A 22,830-nucleotide genomic window follows, 5' to 3' on the forward strand; every position below is an offset into this window, starting at 1 on the left:
ACAGTTATAACAATAACCATGTTATTGTCTTTGGTACCACAGGAAGACAGGGATGTGAGCCTACCTAGTGACCAAGAAGGCATTTTAAAATCCTGGCGTAGAGGGCGCTCTTTCTATTTCATACAAATGACATCTGCATTCATACAACTTTGTTGAGTAGACTAAAGTGTGCATGATTTTCACTCATAGTACTTGGCATACAACTAAAACATAATTTCCTCACCTCTTCAAATGGACTATATGAGCTGGGGTAACAGTATAGGTAATACTTCATCACATCTGAGGAGGTAAATAGAAACATAAAACATGTCACTCAAATACAAATAGTACCACATAACTTTGTCTGATTTCATAAACAGTGTATACCTTTCACACTGTATGTATGATTTCGAAACTCATCAAGTAAGAACAATTGCAGGTCTGCCTGCCTGTCTGTCTGTATGTACATACGTACATACGTATGTATGTATGTATGTATGTATGTATGTATGTATGTATGTATGTATGTATGTATGTATGTGTGTGTGTGTGTGTGTGTGTGTGTGTGTGTGTGTGTGTGTATGTATGTATGTATGTATGTATGTATGTATGTATGTATGTATAATGTATGTATGTGTGTATGTATGTATGTATGTATGTATGTATGTATGTATGTATGTATGTATGTATGTATGTATGTATGTATGTATGTATGTATGTATGTATGTATGTATGTATGTGTGTGTGTATGTATGTATGTATGTATGTATGTATGTATGTATGTATGTATGTATGTATGTATGTATGTATGTATATGTGTACATGTCTAAACATACACATATCCACACACATACTTTGTACATACTATATACATAATTCACACATGGGATAATTACCTTCATCCAATGGTTTGTCAGCAGTCTGATCCAAAATATAAATGTCTGGAGTTACACAGAAGTCACTGATAGCCTGAAATCAAAACATAAGTGAAGATCACTTTTCTGAACACAAAATATATCAATAAGTATATCAAATTTCATGAACAAAACAAAGGAGCTATGATTGAATCACTCTCTTTGTTCAAAATGCTTTTGGTTTGGTCTGAGTACACTAATGATGTATATGTATACATATGTGCATGTATGTGCATGTGTGAATATGTGTATATGTGTATGTGCGAGCATGTACACGCATGTGTGTCTGTATGTGTGTGAATATGTACATGTGCAAGCACGCGCACATGTGTGTGTGTGTGTGTGTGTGTGTGCAAGTGCATGTGTATGTATGTGAGTGTGTGCATGTGTGTGCATATGTGTGTGTGTGTGTGTGTGTGTGTGTGTGTGTGTGTGGACATATGTGTCTGTAAGTATATTACAGACGTGAAAACATCATTTTCAACATTTGAAATATCTTCTAAACAATGAACACATTTTGCTAGTAATGAATGTACAAATGCACAGATTGATTGACGATTGATTGACAGGATGAAAAGAATTACTTTTGACGGTCAAGTAACCCCTCTTTTGAAGTTCTTGTTTGGGAAGTAATCCAATCTAATTCTATACAGAGTGTACTTAGGAACAGAAATGTGTCTATAAATCTTTCAAAGTAGACCCTTCCATTAATGTGATTACACTCAGTGACAATGTGGAACCACCCAGACTCTCTGACACTCAGAATACCATCAGTATCAACTCAACAATGCAATAATCACAAAACTCATTCCAGGCTTGTCTCTCTTGTCTAATTTCTGACAATTTCTATGCACATCAGGAGACTACTTACGAAGATTAGTCAGACAACGTTACACACAATATCGGAATTGCGGTGCCATTCAAAAAAAAATGTCCACTCATTTCCCCTTCCTGAGAAATATCATTTGCACCAGGGTCCAGTAATAATAATAAGTATTACATCAAGTTGTCAAATTAATTACACAATATTAACTTTTGGAATTCAAAAAAATATTTACTCAATCCAATTAGTCATAAAATCCAATTAGTCATAAATATGTTCTATATAGGTCCCTGGGTCACCTTTGCACAGTCACTAAATCTTCAAATTTTTCTCTTATTTGTCAAATTCTGGCAAATTTTGAATCTATCAGAAGAGTAAACTAATTATGTCACAATGTAGAATCATGGTGGTCTTCAAAGCTACACTAGCTGTAACTGGGATATTATTTCCCTCTCTCTCTCTCCCCCCCCCCTCCCTCCCTCCCCCTCTCTCTCTTCTCCCTCCCTCCCTTCTTCACACACACTCTCTGTCTCTCTCTCTGTCTCTGTCTCTGTCTCTGTCTCTGTCTCTCTCTCTCTCTCTCTCTCTCTCTCTCTCTCTCTCTCTCTCTCTCTCTTCTCTCTCTCTCTCTCTCTCTCTCTCTCTCTCTCTCTCTCTCTCTCTCTCTCTCTCTCTCTCTCTCTCTCTCTCTCTCTCTCTCTCTCTCTCTCTCTCTCTCTCTGCCTAAGACATACATCACATTACACAAAACATCAACTTCCACTAACGTGTGTGTGTCCGATCTACTTGGTTTGCAGTCATTAAAAACAGCAAACCAGACTTGATAAATTGAACAGTTTAAGATAAGAGCATTCACCGACTTTCAATTATTGAGTTATTCACAGGCCATAAATAATTGTGAAGTGTTACAGGGTCAGAACTAGCTATGTCAGTTTATAGCAGCAGTTTTATCTACTGATGGCCGATGTCTGGAGATTACACAAACTAGACTGATAACACAACCACAAAAATACAAAATTGGATGCTCTCCGTTCTAGGAATGTCATTCTGATGTCTGTGAAGATATATACATAACAAGGGAAATACAGGCATAAGAGGGATGCATAGTAAAAGTTTCCTAAGAAATTAAGGTTACGTATGAATTACATAAAAAAGGAATTGTCGTGTTACATTTATGCAAAAATACGAATTTGAGAAATAGACACATCTTTATATTCTACATGAAAATATAATGGTTGTTTGCTCATCATATGCTTAAACATTTTAATGTATGGTCATCAAACGTGGTACTTTTTTTTCCTACAGAATTGTGTACAAAATATTAAGTTGATAATTAGGCAAAATAAAAAAATTGTGTTTCCGATAACCCGACTGACCCTAGTTTAAAGCCTCCGACCCTAAACATTATTTTAAACATTTAAAACAAAAAGATAAGAAATTCTATGTCTTCTTGACCTTCATGCACATCTACTTTCTGTCCCCAGCAATGTCTGTCCATATTTCATCAAACTCTAACAGAAGAAGTATTTTGACTGACATTTCCTTTGTTCTAAGGTCAACACAATATTTTTTCAAAATCAAAAACAATTTACAAGATAAAATAAACAAAATAAAATAAAATTCTGACCTACCTACCCTATTCTCAGAAACACACATCAATTATTTTTGTTTTCCTTCATGAAGTTTGGCCACCCTAACTAAATACCTGTAGTTTCATCAAAGTAGACTTTACAATGATGCACGATAGTTTTTATAGAAAACAAGAAGGCACCTAGAGGTTCTCAATACTGTTATTAACTCAAGTATTTTTCACATTCTCTGACTTATATATATCTATAGCTTTCTTTCAAACTGCTACGACAACATCTGAAAGTTTAACAGCTTCATAAAAATTCTTGTCCTGCCGAGATATTTCAAGGTTAGTCAGCCGTGAGTTGATTTGTTTGTTATTAGACCGTGACTGAACATTTAAAACAGAAATAACCTTGTACTGTGTATAAAGTAATGTTACAGTTACAGTTTAAGGAATCCTAGAATGGCTGATGATAAAATTTAATGATCTATATAAGAATCACATAAAACACACTTTTTAAAAGATCATATTGGCAGAGCAAGCACTGTACAGACAACATTCTAATTCTTCAAGAATACCGCAGCTACTTGCATGGGTATTCAGTTGACATCACATTTTCAATGGCCACATACAACAAATATGACCTTTCTCCCCTTTCTCGACTGAGAATTTGTTGATTACGTTTTCACAGAATGTAAACCTGTGAAAGTGGTGATGTGTCTTGGTACGTATATTTTGACAATGACAATGAAACTACAAACAATATGAACCTGCTGGTACTTTCATTTTCAAAAGATGTACTGTACATGTACAACAAGTTAACATGGATTGCAGAGAGGGTGCAATTTGGAAGAGTGTGCCATAATCCATAATCCATAATACATAACTAAAATTTACATTCTACATGAAATGTCTATCAATATAACAGTCACCAGACAATAAATTTTTTCAAAAAGAGGTTACAGTATATACTATTACACTTCAAGCACATGTCCTACCATCTAAAGCCATTGTTGTAGTGTCCGGTAGCTGATTTGCTGGTTTTAAGATGTACTTACTGCCTACAGGATATCTTTCAAAATATTATATTTTGCATATTATATCTTCATTCATTTTGGATTCATAACAGATGGACACTTTAATATTTTTGCTATGGTTGGAAAAACTTCTAACGAATGGGGAGGATGATGTCTGGTATAAAATTGACTGAGATTAATATAGCAGACAAGTTTTGTTCGGGAAACTTGGTAAAAGTGACTGGGGGTACTTGGGTAGATTTTACTTACCTACCACCTTTATCAAAAACGCTGACATCTTTTATAAAATTGCAACTTTAAATTGAAAGATGAGCACACAAACTCTTATCCAAGATATAGTCAGATGGCATCTATGCAACCCCCCCCCCCCCCAACCTCCGATGTATGACAGGCTGTATGCCAGAAAACCACAGCACTGTATAGGGAAAGACAGAATAACACAAACCCTTCTAATTTGTACATCCAGAGTAGCATCAGATGAAGTTAATTCCCTTGAGTGTGTGACTGGTTGAATACATGGCATTGTACAAGGAAAGGTGTGGTTCATCTTGAGACGACTATAAGAATCATCCACCCTGTCGCATTGTGTATATGTGACATTGCGTGCCCCATGAGGTCATGGCACAGGGGCCAATCTCCTCAGACATGTGAACAGACGTAAACATTACAAGCACTTTAATTTACAGTTTTCCTCTTACCAGTGTTAAAAACAGTTTAGCTCCAAGAGTTGTCCAGCAAATGATAAGAGTTATCAGTCCAAGAACAGCCGACCTGTCAATAAAAAGTAAAAAATGTCATGAATTATTGCTGTACAGGAAGGGTAGTATCTTGTCAGATAGTAGGGAACATAACATTCTACTTCCTCTATACTTCCCTTGATAATGATTTAGTGGAAGTTTGTGGTTAGTCTAATAACAGCTGACTGGGGGAAGTGGACAGTTCATTGACATAAACAATTGTATAATGCAGGTCTCTACAGTCAAAGAAACCAATACTTTGATACTATATGCTCCTTTTCGAGGCACTGTACCTCTTTGTCATTTACAGAAGTGCTTTGCCACCCAGTTAAGAAAGCCATTTAGAAATCACGTAATCTCAGCTGATGTCCTTTTGATTGTAACATGTATTTGCATTCTACTTTCTTTGAAATATAACAGAGAGAACACATAACATGTACAATTTCAAATCAACTAACATAAAATTTTCATTAAATATTGATTTACATATTTGCATATATTTATTTTGTTGATATTAAGTCACATATTGTTTAAATCTCCAGTATTTACTACACTATCAGTTTTGTTCTTTTAGTCATTCTTGTCAAATTTGGAAGACAGTACTAGTACTATACATATAAATTACCTTCTGTGTACATGTAGCAAATACTATATGGCTATGAGACCCCCTAGGCATGGTAAATTTCACCCTTTACTTTCACATTTTACACTCACAAGCCACATCAACTCAGCACAAAAATAGAGATTTTCAAATCTTTTATGGTCCCCCCCCCCCCCCCCCCCGGGGGGGGGGGGGGGCATCATTAAACATAATATTAATATTGAATGCATCTCTTCAGAAACAATAGCAGAATACAGAAAATGGGCTTGCAAGTGAATAGTTGCGGTGTTGTTATCAGGAAATGTCTTGCACGGTCATAGTGCCCTCACTGCTATGATAGGGTACATGAACACTACATGCACCAGTGTGGCATTTTAAGGTTTATCTACTTAGATACTGAATATACCCCACTGCTCTTTCACTTACTAAATTGAAAGAAAATATTGTTGCAAGGACAGGCATTACTAAAAATAATTTTCCCTCTGTTGACAGCTGTTCCTTACAATAATATGTCGTCTTAAAACTTAAAATTATTTCAAGGCCCACTTCCAGATTAGGGTTAAAGTCTAGGTATGAAAATCAGTTGTTTGGCAGATCTATAAAAAAAACTAGAATTATAAAATAAGAATAATCCAATGAACTATAATCCTAGAATAACCCTTTACAAACTTGGTTACTGGTAACACTATAAGAGGCTTCACACTGCAAAATGTTGTCCGCTCTAAATCACTAACAACTATAGTTCATTATTTAGTTCACTTTCAGACTTGATTTTTGAAACAATGTACCAGGCTTAGCATTCCAAAGTCACAGAGTCCTCTACTCCTAAATAGAAGGCTGCAATAATTGTAGCATTTATTGTGATTTTGGGGGGGTTTTCTTCTGTTTTTGTGCTTTTTTCGTGATAATACACTGAAAAGGGTTAAGATAAACACTAATGTGATGACCAGGGATTGAAACATTGCCCTTTACCTAAAGAATAAAGATTTGTAGTGGTATTTTTTTTAACCCTTACTTAACTACTATGGAATGTTTATAAACACCTAATGGATATGATGTGGGTTTGTTTATGCTATGTTGTCATTTTAAATCATATATCTTTTAACTTGACCTTGACCTTAATCTACAATCATCAAAATAAATCATTAATGTTGTACACTCTAGGATCTCTCTCATATTATCTCAATTTACCAATCTATCACTCGTAAAACATCACATCATAAATTGCGTTTGAGTCTTTTTTCTTTTAATTCATTTGTCTGTAGTATATGTCATTCTTTCTCTATATTTGTCTTTCTATTTATTCCTTTCATATCTCAGTTATCAATTTTCTTTTCTTTCATTATGTATGATTGACAGATTAATCATAATATCATAAATTCTGGGTTACCTGAAAGCACAATTTTTTGTCCAATGACACATGTTCAATACAGTTCACAATGTGTTACTTAAAAAACACATTATGATAACTCACTGTTTTCAAATATTCACCAATAGGTTCACTGTATAGAGATTTCAGAGCATCTATATACACAACTTCAACATGAGCTATATATATATATATATATATGAACTATGAACAATAACCATGAATTTGACCAATAGCGTACTTTTAAGTGAGAAATGAATTTGGTTGACGCCAGCGTTTATTATTGATATTGCAAAATAACTATGTATATTACAGTAATGTAAAAATCCATTGGATATTATTATATCTTTATTTGAAACATACAAAATAACCTTGGCATATTTAATCAGTTCTGTGCATATAATGCCATTATCATTGAGATCACAAGATTACACTGTTAGAAGAACATAAGAAAATGACATTTCAAAACGTTTACCAAGCATTATTTTCCTATAGCACAATTTCAAAATGCTGTCACAGAGAATTTCCCATTGCATATTTCAAAATGTATCACACAGAATTTCCCATAGTACATTTCAAAATGTATTAGTGACAATTTCCAATGAGCCATTTCAAAAATGCGTCACAGACAATTTCCCATAGCATATTTTCAAAATGTATTACAGTTAATTTCCCATAGCACATTTCAAAATGTACTATCGAGCATTCCCTGTACATTTCAAAATGCACTATAAAGAATGTTCCTCAGCACATTTCAAAATGTGTTATTGCGAATTCCCTATGCACATTTCAAAATGTAATTATACACAGCATCCCTCAGCACGTTTCAAAGTGTGTAATAGTGAATTCTCTATGCACATTTCAAAATGTAATTATACAAGGCATCCCTCAGCATGTTTCAAAGTGTGTAATAGTGAATTCTCTATGCACATTTCAAAATGTAATTATACAAGGCATCCCTCAGCACGTTTCAAAGTGTGTAATAGTGAATTCTCTATGCACATTTCAAAATACATCATCAAATACATCCAGCTAGATGCAATTAAACTGACGGCGAGTCAATAAAAAAAAGTAAAAATACATATAAAACAAGACACATAGACTTACAGGAATAGAATACAACGTGATGTTTTACAAACACCAATGAACACCATCAGACAAACTATCACTTCCCAGCCTAGAACTATAATTGTTATCAACCACCTAGAAAATGAAGATAGAAAAAAAGACAAATTAACATTACTTGGTAAAGTACAAAACATGAACAATACATTGACCAACTCTAGGTCATCAGAATTCAGCATTGAAAACTGAAGGCATAAATGCATTAATAGTAATGATCATGACTTTATTATTTTGACATAAAACTTGATTCACACAAAAAAAAGACTGCTTTACGCTCTATATGAGATTTATTCAGGTATACCAATTATTACAGCCTTTTATAGGTCTACTAAATTCATTTCAATTTTTTAAAAATATCTTCAGCACTGCATAATATTTGATATATTCATCTGAGGACATACTGATAACATAGACTGATTCAAACATGTATGCCACATAGTACATACTAATACTATAGATTTAGTTATACTTCAGTGACATACTGTCAAATCTAATGTAACTGTCCAACAAAATTAATTATATATGCAAATGATGTCATCAAATATGCAAATGATAAATTATGCAAATGACATAGTTTTGGAATGAGTGATTTGATCCATTTACAAGTATAGAGTGTTTGAAGAAATTTATACTCGGGAGTATTAGACAAGGATTGATGTGGTGCATCATAATGGGGTCACCATTTGTCACGTTTGATATTTCAGCTAGATAAATGTCCACTGTTTCAAAGATTTTCCTTGGGGTTACACTCACTCTCAGTCCATTTTAATACTTCATCAAATTGTCATATCTTACATATTAACTTGGACAAAGTAATTGTAGCTATGAGCTCAGAGAAATGTAACTGTAATAATCCACTTTATGATGTGGCACTCAATGATAACATAAGACTGATCAACTACTCATTATAACAGAATCTGGCATAGAGACATTTTCTGAATGTATAGCTATATCAGTACATGTATACATGTATATGGCTAATTAGTCACATGAAAATTCAGGAGACTCAGCGAGAGTAAGTTCCACCTTGGGGTAATACTTAGCTATAGAATTCATGATTTGTCATGCCTGCTATTTCATCTAAATCAACACCAATTTTGTCCAAATCTTCCTTGGGTTATACTTATGTACATGTACCTATAATGATTTGTCATAGCTGCTATTTGATTAACATCAATTTTGTCTTGGACTATACTTACCTATAGAACTCATAATGATTTGTCATGTCTGCTATTTCGGCGAGATCAACATCAATTTTGTCTAAGTCTTCCTCAGAGTCAAACTATACTTACCTATAGAACTCATAATGATTTGTCATGTCTGCTATTTCGGCGAGATTAACATCAATTTTGTCTAAGTCTTCCTTGACTTTCACAACACTGTTAGCTGCCCTTTCAACTTCTTGTATCATATCTGTCGTCACTTGTAACAATTTCTGTTGCACCGTCTCATTACTGATCGGTGTGCCAAAGATGCCTTGCAAGTCTTCAAGACTCTGTGTCAAATCATCACTCAGTGTTCTATCTATAATGGTCACCTGCAAACAATTCAGATTTGGTAAATTTTAGAGATTGGGTGATCAGAGTTACATTCTGAAAGGTGGAGAATATGGACTACCAGGTAATAATCCATCCTTAGATAATGTAGTACATCATAGCATACATGTACATGTATGCTTCAACTCTGATTTTCTTTCGTTTTCAGTTGTTGTTAACGGTAGGATATTTTACAGTATTAATTAATTAATTGATCAATAAAGAGGGGTGAATCTGGTAAAACCGACACAGTTTCCCATCTGTGGTATATATACCACAACTTTATGTGGGGAACAGACGTCACCTGGTAAAGTCACTGGGTAATGCAGATAGAGTTTACCTATTTACGGTGCTTTAGCAAAAACACAGATTTGAGATAACTATGTGTTGAATATCAGACAGAGACAGAGTCTGAGACACAGACAGAGACAGAGACAGAGAGTGACTGGCTCCAAACACAAGAAGATTTGGCTGCTTCTCCTAAGATAACTTTATCATCATCATCACCATTACCTTTATCATTATCGTTAGCCTGGAACTATAAAACAGGACCACAAACACACATTTAAGGTGATATTACTGTTCAATAACTTTTACCAATATTTTAAGTTATCAGAATCATGTCAAATATTCGTTCTGGTAAAACAAAACGAACATGGACATATTTGGTGTACATTTGACACATATCAGTGAAGAGAAATGCCAACCAATGCAATGTGATAGGTCAATAATAATAAATCATTAATATCATATTTCAAATTCATAAATGTATTGATAGCACATCAATTCTCTTTTTCGTCAAGGGTATGCATCAAGTTCTGTATGGTCATAAATATCAAAGTACATATTTCTCTTGGACATTAAATCAATGGTGACCCACATACAGCTATATATGACAAGTTCACTGTTATGATTTATCCCATAAAAAAATCATATTTATTTTATTTCTGACACTAATTTGTGAAAGATACAATGAGTTTTAGACATTTGTGACAGTGTTACACACTTCCATGCACATGTCATGTAAGTTTAGATTTTCATGTTAACTTTAATGAGATGCAAACTTGTGTGGTATGTCTTTTGTTATATCTATGGTATATGGGTTTAGGAAGACATGCTATATAAGGCCTACAAAATACATGTATATACGAGTATGTAGCTGTACATGTTAACAGGTCTGGAAAATTATGATGTAAATTGACTTACATGTACATACATGCACAGGTACATTTTGTACATGTAGATAGAAGTTTGACATTTCACACGCTACCATCACTATGAGTCTGACCATAGTGGAGTAAGTCTAGTTCCTATACGGTATCGTTACGATTTATACCTCCACTCTATGGTACCGTTACGACTTACACCTCCACTCTACAGTATCGTTACGATTTACACCTCCACGCTACGGTATCGTTACGATTTACACATCCACTCTACGGTATCATTACAACTTACACTTCCACTCTGCGGTATCGTTACGATTTACACCTCCACTCTACGGTATCATTACGACTTACACCTCCACTCACTCATGTTTTGAGTTAGAGACAATGTTGGCATCCAGACTAATAGTGCACAGTGAAAGGTCTATGGTCTGACACATTCACTACTGTCACAGTTTCATGTAAGTTTGAATTTGGGATATACTGGCATGAGTTGCATAAGACTTGTACAAGTACAATTGTACATGACATGTATGTTTAGCCTGGTAACTAGAATAAACATTGACGGGACATAGATGACTGGTACAATTGTCAAGCATGTCTCCTCAACCTATATACTATAGGATATGTACATACAACATGTAGACGAAGTGTGACATTTCACATGCACCAATACACCTGCTGTGAATGCAACAATTCATACACGTTTGGATATTTGGTTTCATACATCATTGACACAGGTGTTGTGGATTTATATATATAAAGTACATTATAAGGATGTCTCAAAAGGTTATCTGTAACAGGGAAGTACGACTCACACGCTGTCAGATCAACCAATGTCCAACTGTACTGCATCCTACACAAAACTGATTTTCCATTGTGTGTATATACATTTGTACATGTATATGTTTAGCCCGTCTACTGACATCAACATTGACTAGACAAAGATGTCTTCTCCTCAACACTAAACAAACAAAATTGTGACATATAACACACTGTGATGCACCTGCTATAGTTTCATTCATGTACATCACATTTCGTGGCACGTGTCCATCAATTTATTGGCAATGTACATGTACATGTACATATGGCACGTTTGATGGCTTGTGCACACTGAAGCAATTTGTCAGTGAATTCAGCCAAACAAGAATGTCAAATGCTCACAAGCATGAAATGAGTTCACTGATAAAAACATCACCAAATGCACAATCAAACAGATCCTTATTACAGAGTAAACACATGTTAATGTAAGCATGAGGAGGAACTGTCAAACTGTATTTACACATCATGATCATATTTTATGAATCAATAAATACTCCTTGTACAATGAAACTTGTACTTGACTTAAATTTGGATTACCATTATCAAATCAATATTTTTATGTTCAAATGTGCCTACATATTTCAAGTGCATAGGAAAACAAAGTGACCAAATACAATGTATGCCAGAGTGGGCCACTTGATGTAAATGTATATATAGACTAACCCTAATCACTAAACCAATACAACATATAAAAAAAGTGAGTTGAATTTTCAATGGTTAGCCAGAGCCATTCAATGAAGAGCCCCCTCAGAACGTTTAAAAAGTGAACATAAGGTTCAGAATCAGCATCAGCTAAAAACAACCTTAGAAAATTCAACTAGTATTTGTTGCTGATGTCTTTTTTATCATCAGATCTGAAAAATTATGATAACCTCAGTGGCTCCAATGATAATCAGTAAAATGAGGAATAATACCGTCATACCACATTCCATATATGATGTCAGTGTTAGATTCAGTTTTGTCATGACCGTCAATTTGATTCTAATTATGAGGCCAATTTTAAAAACATTCTGAGAGGCATACACGTAGTCTTGGTTACCCCAGACTACATTGCTTGGAGGAGGTAGTCATTATGGTGGTGCGCTGCTGTCATGGGTAACCGAAACTATGAGGGGCAAAGTGTTGAGTGGCTGAGTGCTAATATGCTAAAAAGTCAACTCTACCCATGCAAAGAACTGATAAGACGTAAAAAAAATTTGTGTGGTTCTAATTACATTCGATTTTAGAATGTACATTTTTTATTTTTATTTTTATTGGTTTCTTCTCATCAGATGTACAGCCATTACAGATTGGAAGAACAGTTTTACATTGTCTTTTTAAGTTGATATCAGTTTCCGCATCCACTATTTCTTGCAAGACTTCACAATTTGTGCAATTTTATTAATTTTTTTCTCAAATAAGTAAAAGAAAGTTTAGGGTTGGCGTGAAAAACTAGGTGGGGGTCGTGTAACCGGAACCAAACAACTTTTTTTTATTTAAGCTTAATATGGCCTTGCTAGAACATATTAACATCTTGTATATCACACAAAATGTTCGTAATAACAAAGTTCAGTTTAGCAAGGTTAAAGTGTAAACAGAAGTCATACATTCATGAATGTTTCATGACTTTCATTAGGAAATTGCCTGATCTATCTTTGGAAAGGTCTGTACTCTTAATGAATAATTAAGACTTGCAAGTCTTGGTGATTATGTGCAGTGACCCGTACTCAAGTAGTAGACGCTTGGACAAAATGTCATAAGATGACATGATGACTTCATTAGTAGTTAACAAAGGACGGCATCCTAATAAGTGTCTCCAAACTCCAATGTAGTCAGTCATGCATCCCATATACATATACATGGACTTAATCACTTGCACGTTTACCCTTCCCTAGAAAAAGTTTTATTTTCACATGAAATATTGTCTCTGTGTAATGATGTGATAGCCTTGATCTCTGAAAAGGTCAAAGGTGAATTTTGTTCTATTATTAGGAAGAGTAGGCAATAAAACTGCATGACCCAATTTCTATCATACAATTATTTTTTTGACTTGTTCTTATGTTTAGTACAGGGTACATATGATATGACTATATAATATTAATTTTTTTGTTTTATATTTTGGCACACAGAAATTTACGTAATATATGAAAATAGAATCTTCACACTTTCGTTCTACTTTTTTGATGGATAACAATTGTATACTGTTTAACTATAGATGTGTACTGTCTGTTCTTATAGACACTGTATATTGTGTTTTTAGTATAAATATTGTATACTGGTTTTACTATCGACATTGTATGCTGTGTTTTCACTATATACATTGTATACTGTTTTACTATAGATGTGTACTGTCTGTTCTTATAGATATTGTATACTGTGTTTTGAGTATAGATATTGTATACTGGTTTTACTGTAGACATTGGATGTTTTTACTACAGACAGTGTACACTGTTTTTACTATAGACATTGTATAGTGTTTTATTATAGATGTCTGTGTACTGTCTGTTCTTATAGACATTATTGTATGCTGTTTTTACTATAGACATTGTAGAGTTTTTACTATAGACATTTTATACTGTGTTTTTACTATAGACATTGTATAGTATTTTATTATAGATGTCTGTGTACTGTCTGTTCTTATAGACATTATTGTATGCTGTGTTTTTACTATAGATATTGTAGCTGTGTTTTTACTATAGACATTGTAGAGTTTTTACTATAGACATTTTATACTGTGTTTTTACTATAGACATTGTAGAGTTTTTACTATAGACATTGTAGCTGTGTTTTTACTATAGACATTTTATACTGTGTTTTTACTATAGACATTGTATACTGTTTTACTATAGACATTGTAGAGTTTTTACTATAGACATTTTATACTGTGTTTTTACTATAGACATTGTAGCTGTGTTTTTACTATAGACATTGTAGAGTTTTTACTATAGACATTTTATACTGTGTTTTTACTATAGACATTGTATGCTGTTTTTTACTAGACATTGTAGAGTTTTTACTACATGTATAGACATTGTATACTGTGGTGTTAGACATTGTATACTGTGTTTTTACTATAGACATTGTAGAGTTTTTACTATAGACATTGTATACTGTGTTTTTTATTATAGACATTGTAGAGTTTTTAATATAGACATTGTATACTGTTTTACTATAGACATTGTATACTGTTTTTACTATAGACATTGTATACTGTGTTTTTTACTATATACATTGTATACTGTTTTTACTATAGATATTGTAGAGTTTTTACTATAGACATTATAGAGTTTTCACTATAGACATTGTATACTGTTTTTACTATAGACATTGTATACTGTTTTTACTATAGACATTGTATACTGTGCTCAGTTAACTATAAACATTTTTGTATAGTCTGTTTTTATAGACATTGTATACTATCCGTATTTGTCTCTCTTCTGTTTAACCAAAATACCCTCCCTACTCCCTCTCCTCCCGGAGACGACTTGTTTAAACATGATATTACCTTTTTTACTTTGTAAATTGCATTTAGCACATTTCACTTTGTCTATTTTGATGGCATTATACATGTAAAGTCAGCTTTACCCTAGAGGGCTGTTTTTGTGAGACCAATAGCATTATCCTAGCTCATAAGAACACCCATAACAGTAAAAGTTATGATTTAAGAGGGAAGAGAATGTGTTAGTTAATACCGAAGACACACTTTGATTATATTGAATGTTGTGAGGATCAATATGGGGACTATAAATGGCTGAATGGTTAGCTCATTCATTCCTTGTACTGCTGTGTTTCAATGGACAAACATTTATATCATTGTCATTTGACCTGTCAGGAAAATGTCTGATTTAACATGTTTTACGGTTACTACTATGGAAAGCACACTATCAGGAAATGAAACTATAAGTATGTCGTTGTAGATTACGCAAATGGGGATAAACTGAGGGGTACCTCAGTTATTTGGATATACATTTTGCATAATCATTGTGTAATTGATATCAAGATATTTGCAGTATAAATACTGGAGGTCCCTGAAAATGTACACTGGAAGGCTACATAAATACACTGTAAAAAAAGTGTAAAGTGTTGTGTGTCAAAAATGGACAAAAACTTGACAAAAACTCCCATATCAGAGACACCACCCTACTGTGAGTGTAATTATATCAATATTCATCGACACCATATCAACATATTGCAATATAGTTTGTGTCTGTAATAGCTTGCTGACAGTTGACTTGCTGCTGTCTATACATGTATCTTCTGCATTAATATTTATTTAAATTTATAAACCATCCACTGGGTATTGCCCAATAACAGGAGGATGGGTCAATCAATGTTGAGCCATTTTGAGATGGGGTTCTCACCTTAAAATACCATGGTTTGTTAACATTAAAATACTGAACATTATCACTAATAATTACTACCTTTACTGCTTTAGTTATTCAGTAATTCAGACTCAAGACATGGATTATATTCTAGTCTGTCTACACTGCTGATCTGTGTCTGCAATATCTCTCGCTATCATAGTCACAGATCAGCACCGTAGACTCACAGATCAGCACCGTAGACTCACAGATCAGCAATGCAGACAAACTAACTTTATTCCTACACTAGACAATGATTTATATTATGAATCAAGCAACGTAATTATTACAATTGATATTTGCCAAATAACGGAATATTTGGGTTACTCCGCATGTCAATATTATATTATACTCTAGTCAATGACAGACATAAAGTAAGTTTTAAAACAACACAGACTTTGCGTAAATATCATCCTTTCAGATGTCACAGCATTTGTTTAAATTAGAAGATAAATTTAGCTGAGTATTAGATAATGTTAGCGGACAATAAATCATGAAATGACGGCTTCAGTTGGTCTGAGAAAAAACATTATCTTTCATTTCATTAAGTTAAACTACGCAATGAAGAATACTTTTTTTATATGAAATGCTGGTAAATAAAAGTTTGATATGTTGACTAAATGACTTGTCAAACTCTTTTATCAAACCCTACAGTACTTTTTAGGTTCATAGAGGATTCAATCATTTTGAATGAAAATAGAATTACTAAATCTAGAAATGCCATTTAGTGGTTATTATTTTTTTACTGATCTGAGATGCAACATATAATAATGTAAAATCTGCAGATTTCCAGTGTGACAGTAATTTTATTCAAACTGGAGAGACAAATTGTTTATGGATAAATTCACGAGTGTAAATAAAATATTTAAAATCATGTCTAGAACAATTTATTTCCCATTTATTTCAGCCAAGGAAAATATGAGTGACCTAAGGGGCCTTGTCATTACGAGTCACTAGACGAATAGTGACAAAACCCTACAGGTCAAGAGTATTTTCTGTCTGAATGAAGGAAAATATTGGGGAATAATATAATTATACCTCCCCATGTATAATTTATGAAAAATTGGGAAAAATTAATATTTGGAATATTTTGACTCATGTTCAGAAGACAGACACAGCTTGTCGTGATGTAGAACAACCAGGGCATACAATCCATATTTCTGTTCAAACATACTAACTTGGCCTGTGTGTTGTATAATTCATATTTTAACACTTACAAGTTACAGGAAAATTTTTTTATTTCTACGATTCACATAATTTTTTGTACTCATTTACTGCACAAATAAAATATTTTATGATATCCTATCCATGTTTAAGACCTTCTGACACAAATTTCATAAAAATTGATTTCACTGCGATTTCATTACAATGGAAAAGAAACCCTGGTAAAATAAATTACCGAAGAAAATGAAAAATTCCATTTAAGTGATATTCGAGACATGTACGAGTCAATCTTGTGGTAACTTAATAGGGGAGTTGAAGTGGATGCGACAAAAGTTGCAGCAAATCTTGTCCACAAACCTATCAGCAGTTTCTATATTAAGTCTATCGGTGTATTATTTCAGTATGTGATGGGGCGATATATTTTATTTAGTCTACCTGTGTCTCCACATCCACTAATGTATTGTTGGCGTCTTCAGCTGCTTCTGCAAAGCTCTTTACACCGTCTGTCATCACCTGGTTTCCATAGAGACCAACACCGATGGCTCCCCTAGCAAAATAGAAAAATGACAAGGATTGAAATTGGACAGTTGCAATTAACAGTTTGGGTATCCTTGCTAGATCTGGAGCTGTTTGGATAGACAGTGAAGTGATGTAACTGTGCAATGATACATCTATTAGTAATGTCTGTAATGAGACCTTGCCTGAGGGGGGAAAGTGGTTGTGTTGATTCAAACCTATTTAGTTCTGTTTACCTTGGATTTGAGGTATGCACAATTATAGTACAATCAATTCCACCCAATTTGCAATTAAAAAATTTCAAACTGATTGCATACCTTGAAGTCCCTAGGCTATGTGTGACAAAACGTTTGAATATTAAAACCCAGTTACAATAGACGATTTAATAGCTTTCCATATTCCGTGTATTTGTCTCAAATCCTTGCTATTTATAAAAGGGGATTATTTACCTGTCTTGTGGACTATTTATGGAATGTAGTTTTAATAGTAACTATGGTAGATATATCAAAGTAGTGTTACAGATCATTTCCATTTTATTTGTCTCAAATCTAGGTTACGTAGTACGTATACTGATGAAGGAAACTGTCAATTTTTCTGACAACCTAGCAGTATGATATTAATTTTATGAAATACAGTTTTCATAACATACACCAACATAATGGCAATAATCACAACAGTGATGATAACAGCGATGATCACCTCATAACATGTAACATACATGACAAAGTATTACATTTAGTCTTTACAAAATATTTCTGAAATCACGGTTTCCATAATCAATATTATACATAAACGACTCTTGTACTAGTTGTATGCAATGAAAATCATGTCACCTTATCAAGCATAGCATTACACATGTATCTAGCTCAACTAAATTCTTGCTACATGTCACTACGTATGTTTACTATCACATTGCTACCTGTACGTTTGCATTAAAATGCTGTTATCTTTACTGAATATTGTCAATCTTTAATGTACATGTAACCATGGAGGTAAACTGCCAGGCTAGACAATGGCCTGTTACATGTAGGCACATGTGTAACTGTAATGGTTTTAATTGCAATTCTATATATCAGTTGTTAGAAATAAAATAACATGCTAGTCTAGAGGCTATCTGTGGCTTTACATCTCAAGACAAAGTGAAGGAGGAGCTGAGATTAAATGTCAAATTCAGACAAAGCCACCCACACAGAAATTAATTTCATGTTTGTATTAGTCAATCACAGAATTCTGTCCAATGATTTAAAGTTTTAGTAATTATTGGGGCCAGTACATGGTGTCCATATATGGTACATTTGTCATATCTGAATCAGGACGTAATAAACTGTTTACATGATCATCATTCTAACTTTTGGTTCATGACTTCTGATTCCTCTAGACATGGAGGATATCTTCAGATTCCAAGCCATGGATAGCCTCTAGACTAGCATCCTACAAAACACTGATAAAATCTTATACACAGATAAGGTTTGTAAAACTTTATAGTGCTCCATATCCCTCAAGAGAGCTGTAAAGAGGATGACAGATGATAAAACTGATGCAACATCAGAAATAACATAATTTGCATAACTTTACAGAGATATACATATAAATACATGTACATGATATACATGTATAAAAGTGTTGATAAAGCAACTTATGTCACCAACAGATAGTGAATCAAAACACAACATCATATTATTAGCTGTATGATTGAGTGACAAAACAAATATAAATCAGTGTTGCTGAAAAGAGGACAATGGTTTTATGATAGGAAGGAACTTTACATAATCTTACAAAATGCCACCAAATTGTCAATAAAATCATTAAGAAATTATCACATAAACATTCAATACTCAGTGAGATATTTCCATGATCGATTACATTCTGAAATATCTGCCATGTGTGAGATTGAAGATGTTCAATAAATCACTGCATTGGTTCTCAGCAGACAGCTATCATTCACATTATCAGCTACAGTCTCCATGGATGATCACTATCTACATGTATCTCATTATCGGACTTCACCATTATACATTTGATCTCTTTCCCTTGTTTCACATGAATTTTTTCAACAATATCAACTTTTATCACACTTTCACTTTTCATATAGAAGGAAGGAATGAATGAATGTGAAAAATAAGTACTTGGATGCAACTACATACATGTACATGTATATATTTCATAGTTTACAATAATGTATTATGTCCACATTGTTATGTACATGTAGAACATAATATTATCAAACTTGCATGCAACTCAATAATTATAATGCTGGTACCCATTGTCAAACATGCACACGCACACACACACACACACACACACACACACACACACACACACACACACACACACACACACGCACACGCACACACACACACACACATGCATGCACGCATACACATACACACACAAACAAACAAACAAACATAAACACATTGCTGTGGTGTCATACAATGTACATTACTGTCTTATAGTTATACAATGTATTTTGTACACACATTGTTGTGATGTCACTCACACATATTGCTATGTCATGTGTCAAGAGGACACATTGTTGTGATGTCACACACACACTTCACTACATGTACATTGTTGATGCTGCATACATGTACACACACATTACTATTCCACAAATACACTGCTACAAAATAATATGAAATGTACATTGTATGACATCACAGTAACATATTAATTGCTATGATGTCGAGTACACACAATGTGATGTCACAGATACACATTACACTATAAACACACTGCCATGATGTCATACATGTACACAACATATTGCTATGTGACATACACACATTACTATGACATCACACTGCCATGATGTCATATACATGTGCACACATTGTTCTGAATTCACTAGATATTTTGTGACAAACACATTGCTATATGTATGAGACAGTCAATGTATTTACTGACAGGTGTTGTCTTGTCAGACTTTGTCCGTTAGTAAGTACTAAGTAATCAGTGAATGATATATGACTGACTTTGTCACAAACTCTGAACACTTTAATGCAATTACATCTCTACATGGACATCAATCTATTTGCTAATGATACTTGTGGAGGCAATTTAGGAGAGCCTGGATATCCTGATTGGCTTGGGGTTTTTTCTCTGTGTCTTCACCATGCTATCCTTTCCATTTGGACATACATGTATGCATGTATATGTCTTACTTGGCAGTAACTTCTAATTTAATTTATGCAGGAATGTTTTACATAAAAGAAAAATTTCTCATGACAGAGATCATGGCTTTCATCACTTTATCATTCGTATGGTGCAGCATGAAAATTGTTTTCACTTACTTTAAAAAGCCACACTTCTAGGACTGAAGTTATGTTGTATAAGATCTACAATGTAGTATAAACAATATACATGTAAACTCGCTATTTGCAAGTAAACTAAGTTTAATGCCAAGTCCCTAGTAATTGTATGTATAAAAGTACACAAGTTACGCTTAAATCTAATTTTCATGCATGTTCAACAGATCCCTAGAATGTGTGGGCCATGTATACAAACTTCAATACATTACCAGTATATAAATCATCCTTCAGTTTATAGAAGTCTTGCTTACATTGTATGTTATGTTCCATCAGAGAAATGATAGATGTGGCATGTCTTTTGTGATAGATGTCAATAAATTGATGTTAGTTGATTTTGTAATTTGTACATGTAAATCTTTTTGTGTCTTTTGAATACTTTCTTTCTTTGTCTGCCATTTCTGTTACTGCAATGGTATGGTGGTAATATATCATTGGAGGAGGGGATAGAGTTTTTTTTGGAACATGAGTTATGGTTGCTATAAATGGACAACTTGTTCACAACAATGGGTGAACTTAACCTGAAATGGTATGCCTGACCTAATGCTGTTATTTATCTGAGTGTACAATTTATCATTGCCTTTGGGTGAAGCTGGGGATAGGGGTGATTGAAGAAACTGAGTCACCCATTGGTAGTCAGACATTGACAGATTTACATCTGCCGACATCGAAGCACTGACCAATGGACACTGTTACAAACAGGGAAAGTAAACAACTGAATTGGATTAATAACACTTGGCACAGTATATTGGAAGTACGGATACTATGTGATGGTATAATGTAATACATTTCATCATTTGATAAGAATAATGGTATGACCTCTTTACATAAAAGTTGGTGCACACAAACACATTTGAAGTTCCCTGTACACATGAAGAGGCCATGAAACTGTTTTTATCAAACCATGAAATGTAATACAAGTCTCTGCTTTTCGAATGTGCTGTGCAAAGTGTAATTAATCCAATTCATTTGTTTACTTTCCCTGTTTGTAACAAATTCAGTTCATCAATGCTTTGATGGCGGCAGTTGTACAATGATGGGTAAACTTAACCTGAATTGATGTGCTTGACCCTCATGCCATCTTTCATTCATTACACCAAAAACATTCCAGATGAGAGCAGAGATCCCTATTAATCACCAGGATCACCACAAGAAACTGTCATGTATCAAATCCCTGTCAGTGGCTGATTTGTACGATGTATAGACTTTAAAATAAACCTACTATACAAATTGTAAATTGGTCTGGGGAAAGTGTCCATCTGTTGACCACACAGCTGGAGGGGTAGATCAACAGATACTGTTGCTTGATGAAATGACCTATCACTTCCTTTGTTTTGACTTCCTACAAGGAAAGCCACAAGGACAAATTCAGTGGTGGCTTTCTGTGTTTTCAAAAGGATATTGAAATACCAGTTACCCCATGAATGCCTGGAAACCATGCTGTCCTGTTCTAAGATAACTTTGCCAGAATGAAACACCCTATTATCCACAGGATTGCTATCATGTATATGTATAATCTCCAGCTGTTTAAAAATACAACTGAAATAACTGTTTTATCCAATCAGGGGCTACTTTTTGAGTAACTACTAACTATATACATTTATTTATGATGACTGCTTTGTGTGCAAACTTCATCTTTAAAGAGCCAGTTACATGCATGTTAGTCTAGATGCAATCTGTGGCATCAAATCATCTCTTTTATAAATTGTATAGGGAACAGAAATCTTAAGATTCAATGCCACGGATAGCTGTCATATACTGATATAGACTACATGTACTTAGTTCATGTATGTCATTCGGGTTGGAATCTTTTTATAATTT

General features: G+C 33.9%; 2 protein-coding genes across 2 annotated transcripts in view; both read right to left on the minus strand.

The window, feature by feature from the left end:
- Positions 1–22,830, minus strand: part of LOC144434925 (arsenite methyltransferase-like) — a 320,525-nt gene that overhangs the window by 58,324 nt on the left and 239,371 nt on the right. The gene's annotated exons all lie outside the window — the stretch shown is intronic.
- Positions 1–22,830, minus strand: part of LOC144435183 (protein tweety homolog 2-like) — a 76,173-nt gene that overhangs the window by 10,793 nt on the left and 42,550 nt on the right. The window contains exons 3-8 of the mRNA XM_078123755.1: positions 17,621–17,732; positions 9,451–9,695; positions 8,141–8,236; positions 5,025–5,097; positions 876–948; positions 224–279 (exon numbers count right to left, since the gene is read on the minus strand). Of these exons, the coding sequence (XP_077979881.1) occupies positions 224–279; positions 876–948; positions 5,025–5,097; positions 8,141–8,236; positions 9,451–9,695; positions 17,621–17,732 (655 nt within the window). The remainder of the gene's footprint in view (positions 1–223; positions 280–875; positions 949–5,024; positions 5,098–8,140; positions 8,237–9,450; positions 9,696–17,620; positions 17,733–22,830) is intronic.

This window comes from Glandiceps talaboti, chromosome 5 (assembly GCF_964340395.1).
Source record: "Glandiceps talaboti chromosome 5, keGlaTala1.1, whole genome shotgun sequence".
In the NCBI taxonomy this organism is placed as follows: domain Eukaryota; kingdom Metazoa; phylum Hemichordata; class Enteropneusta; family Spengelidae; genus Glandiceps; species Glandiceps talaboti.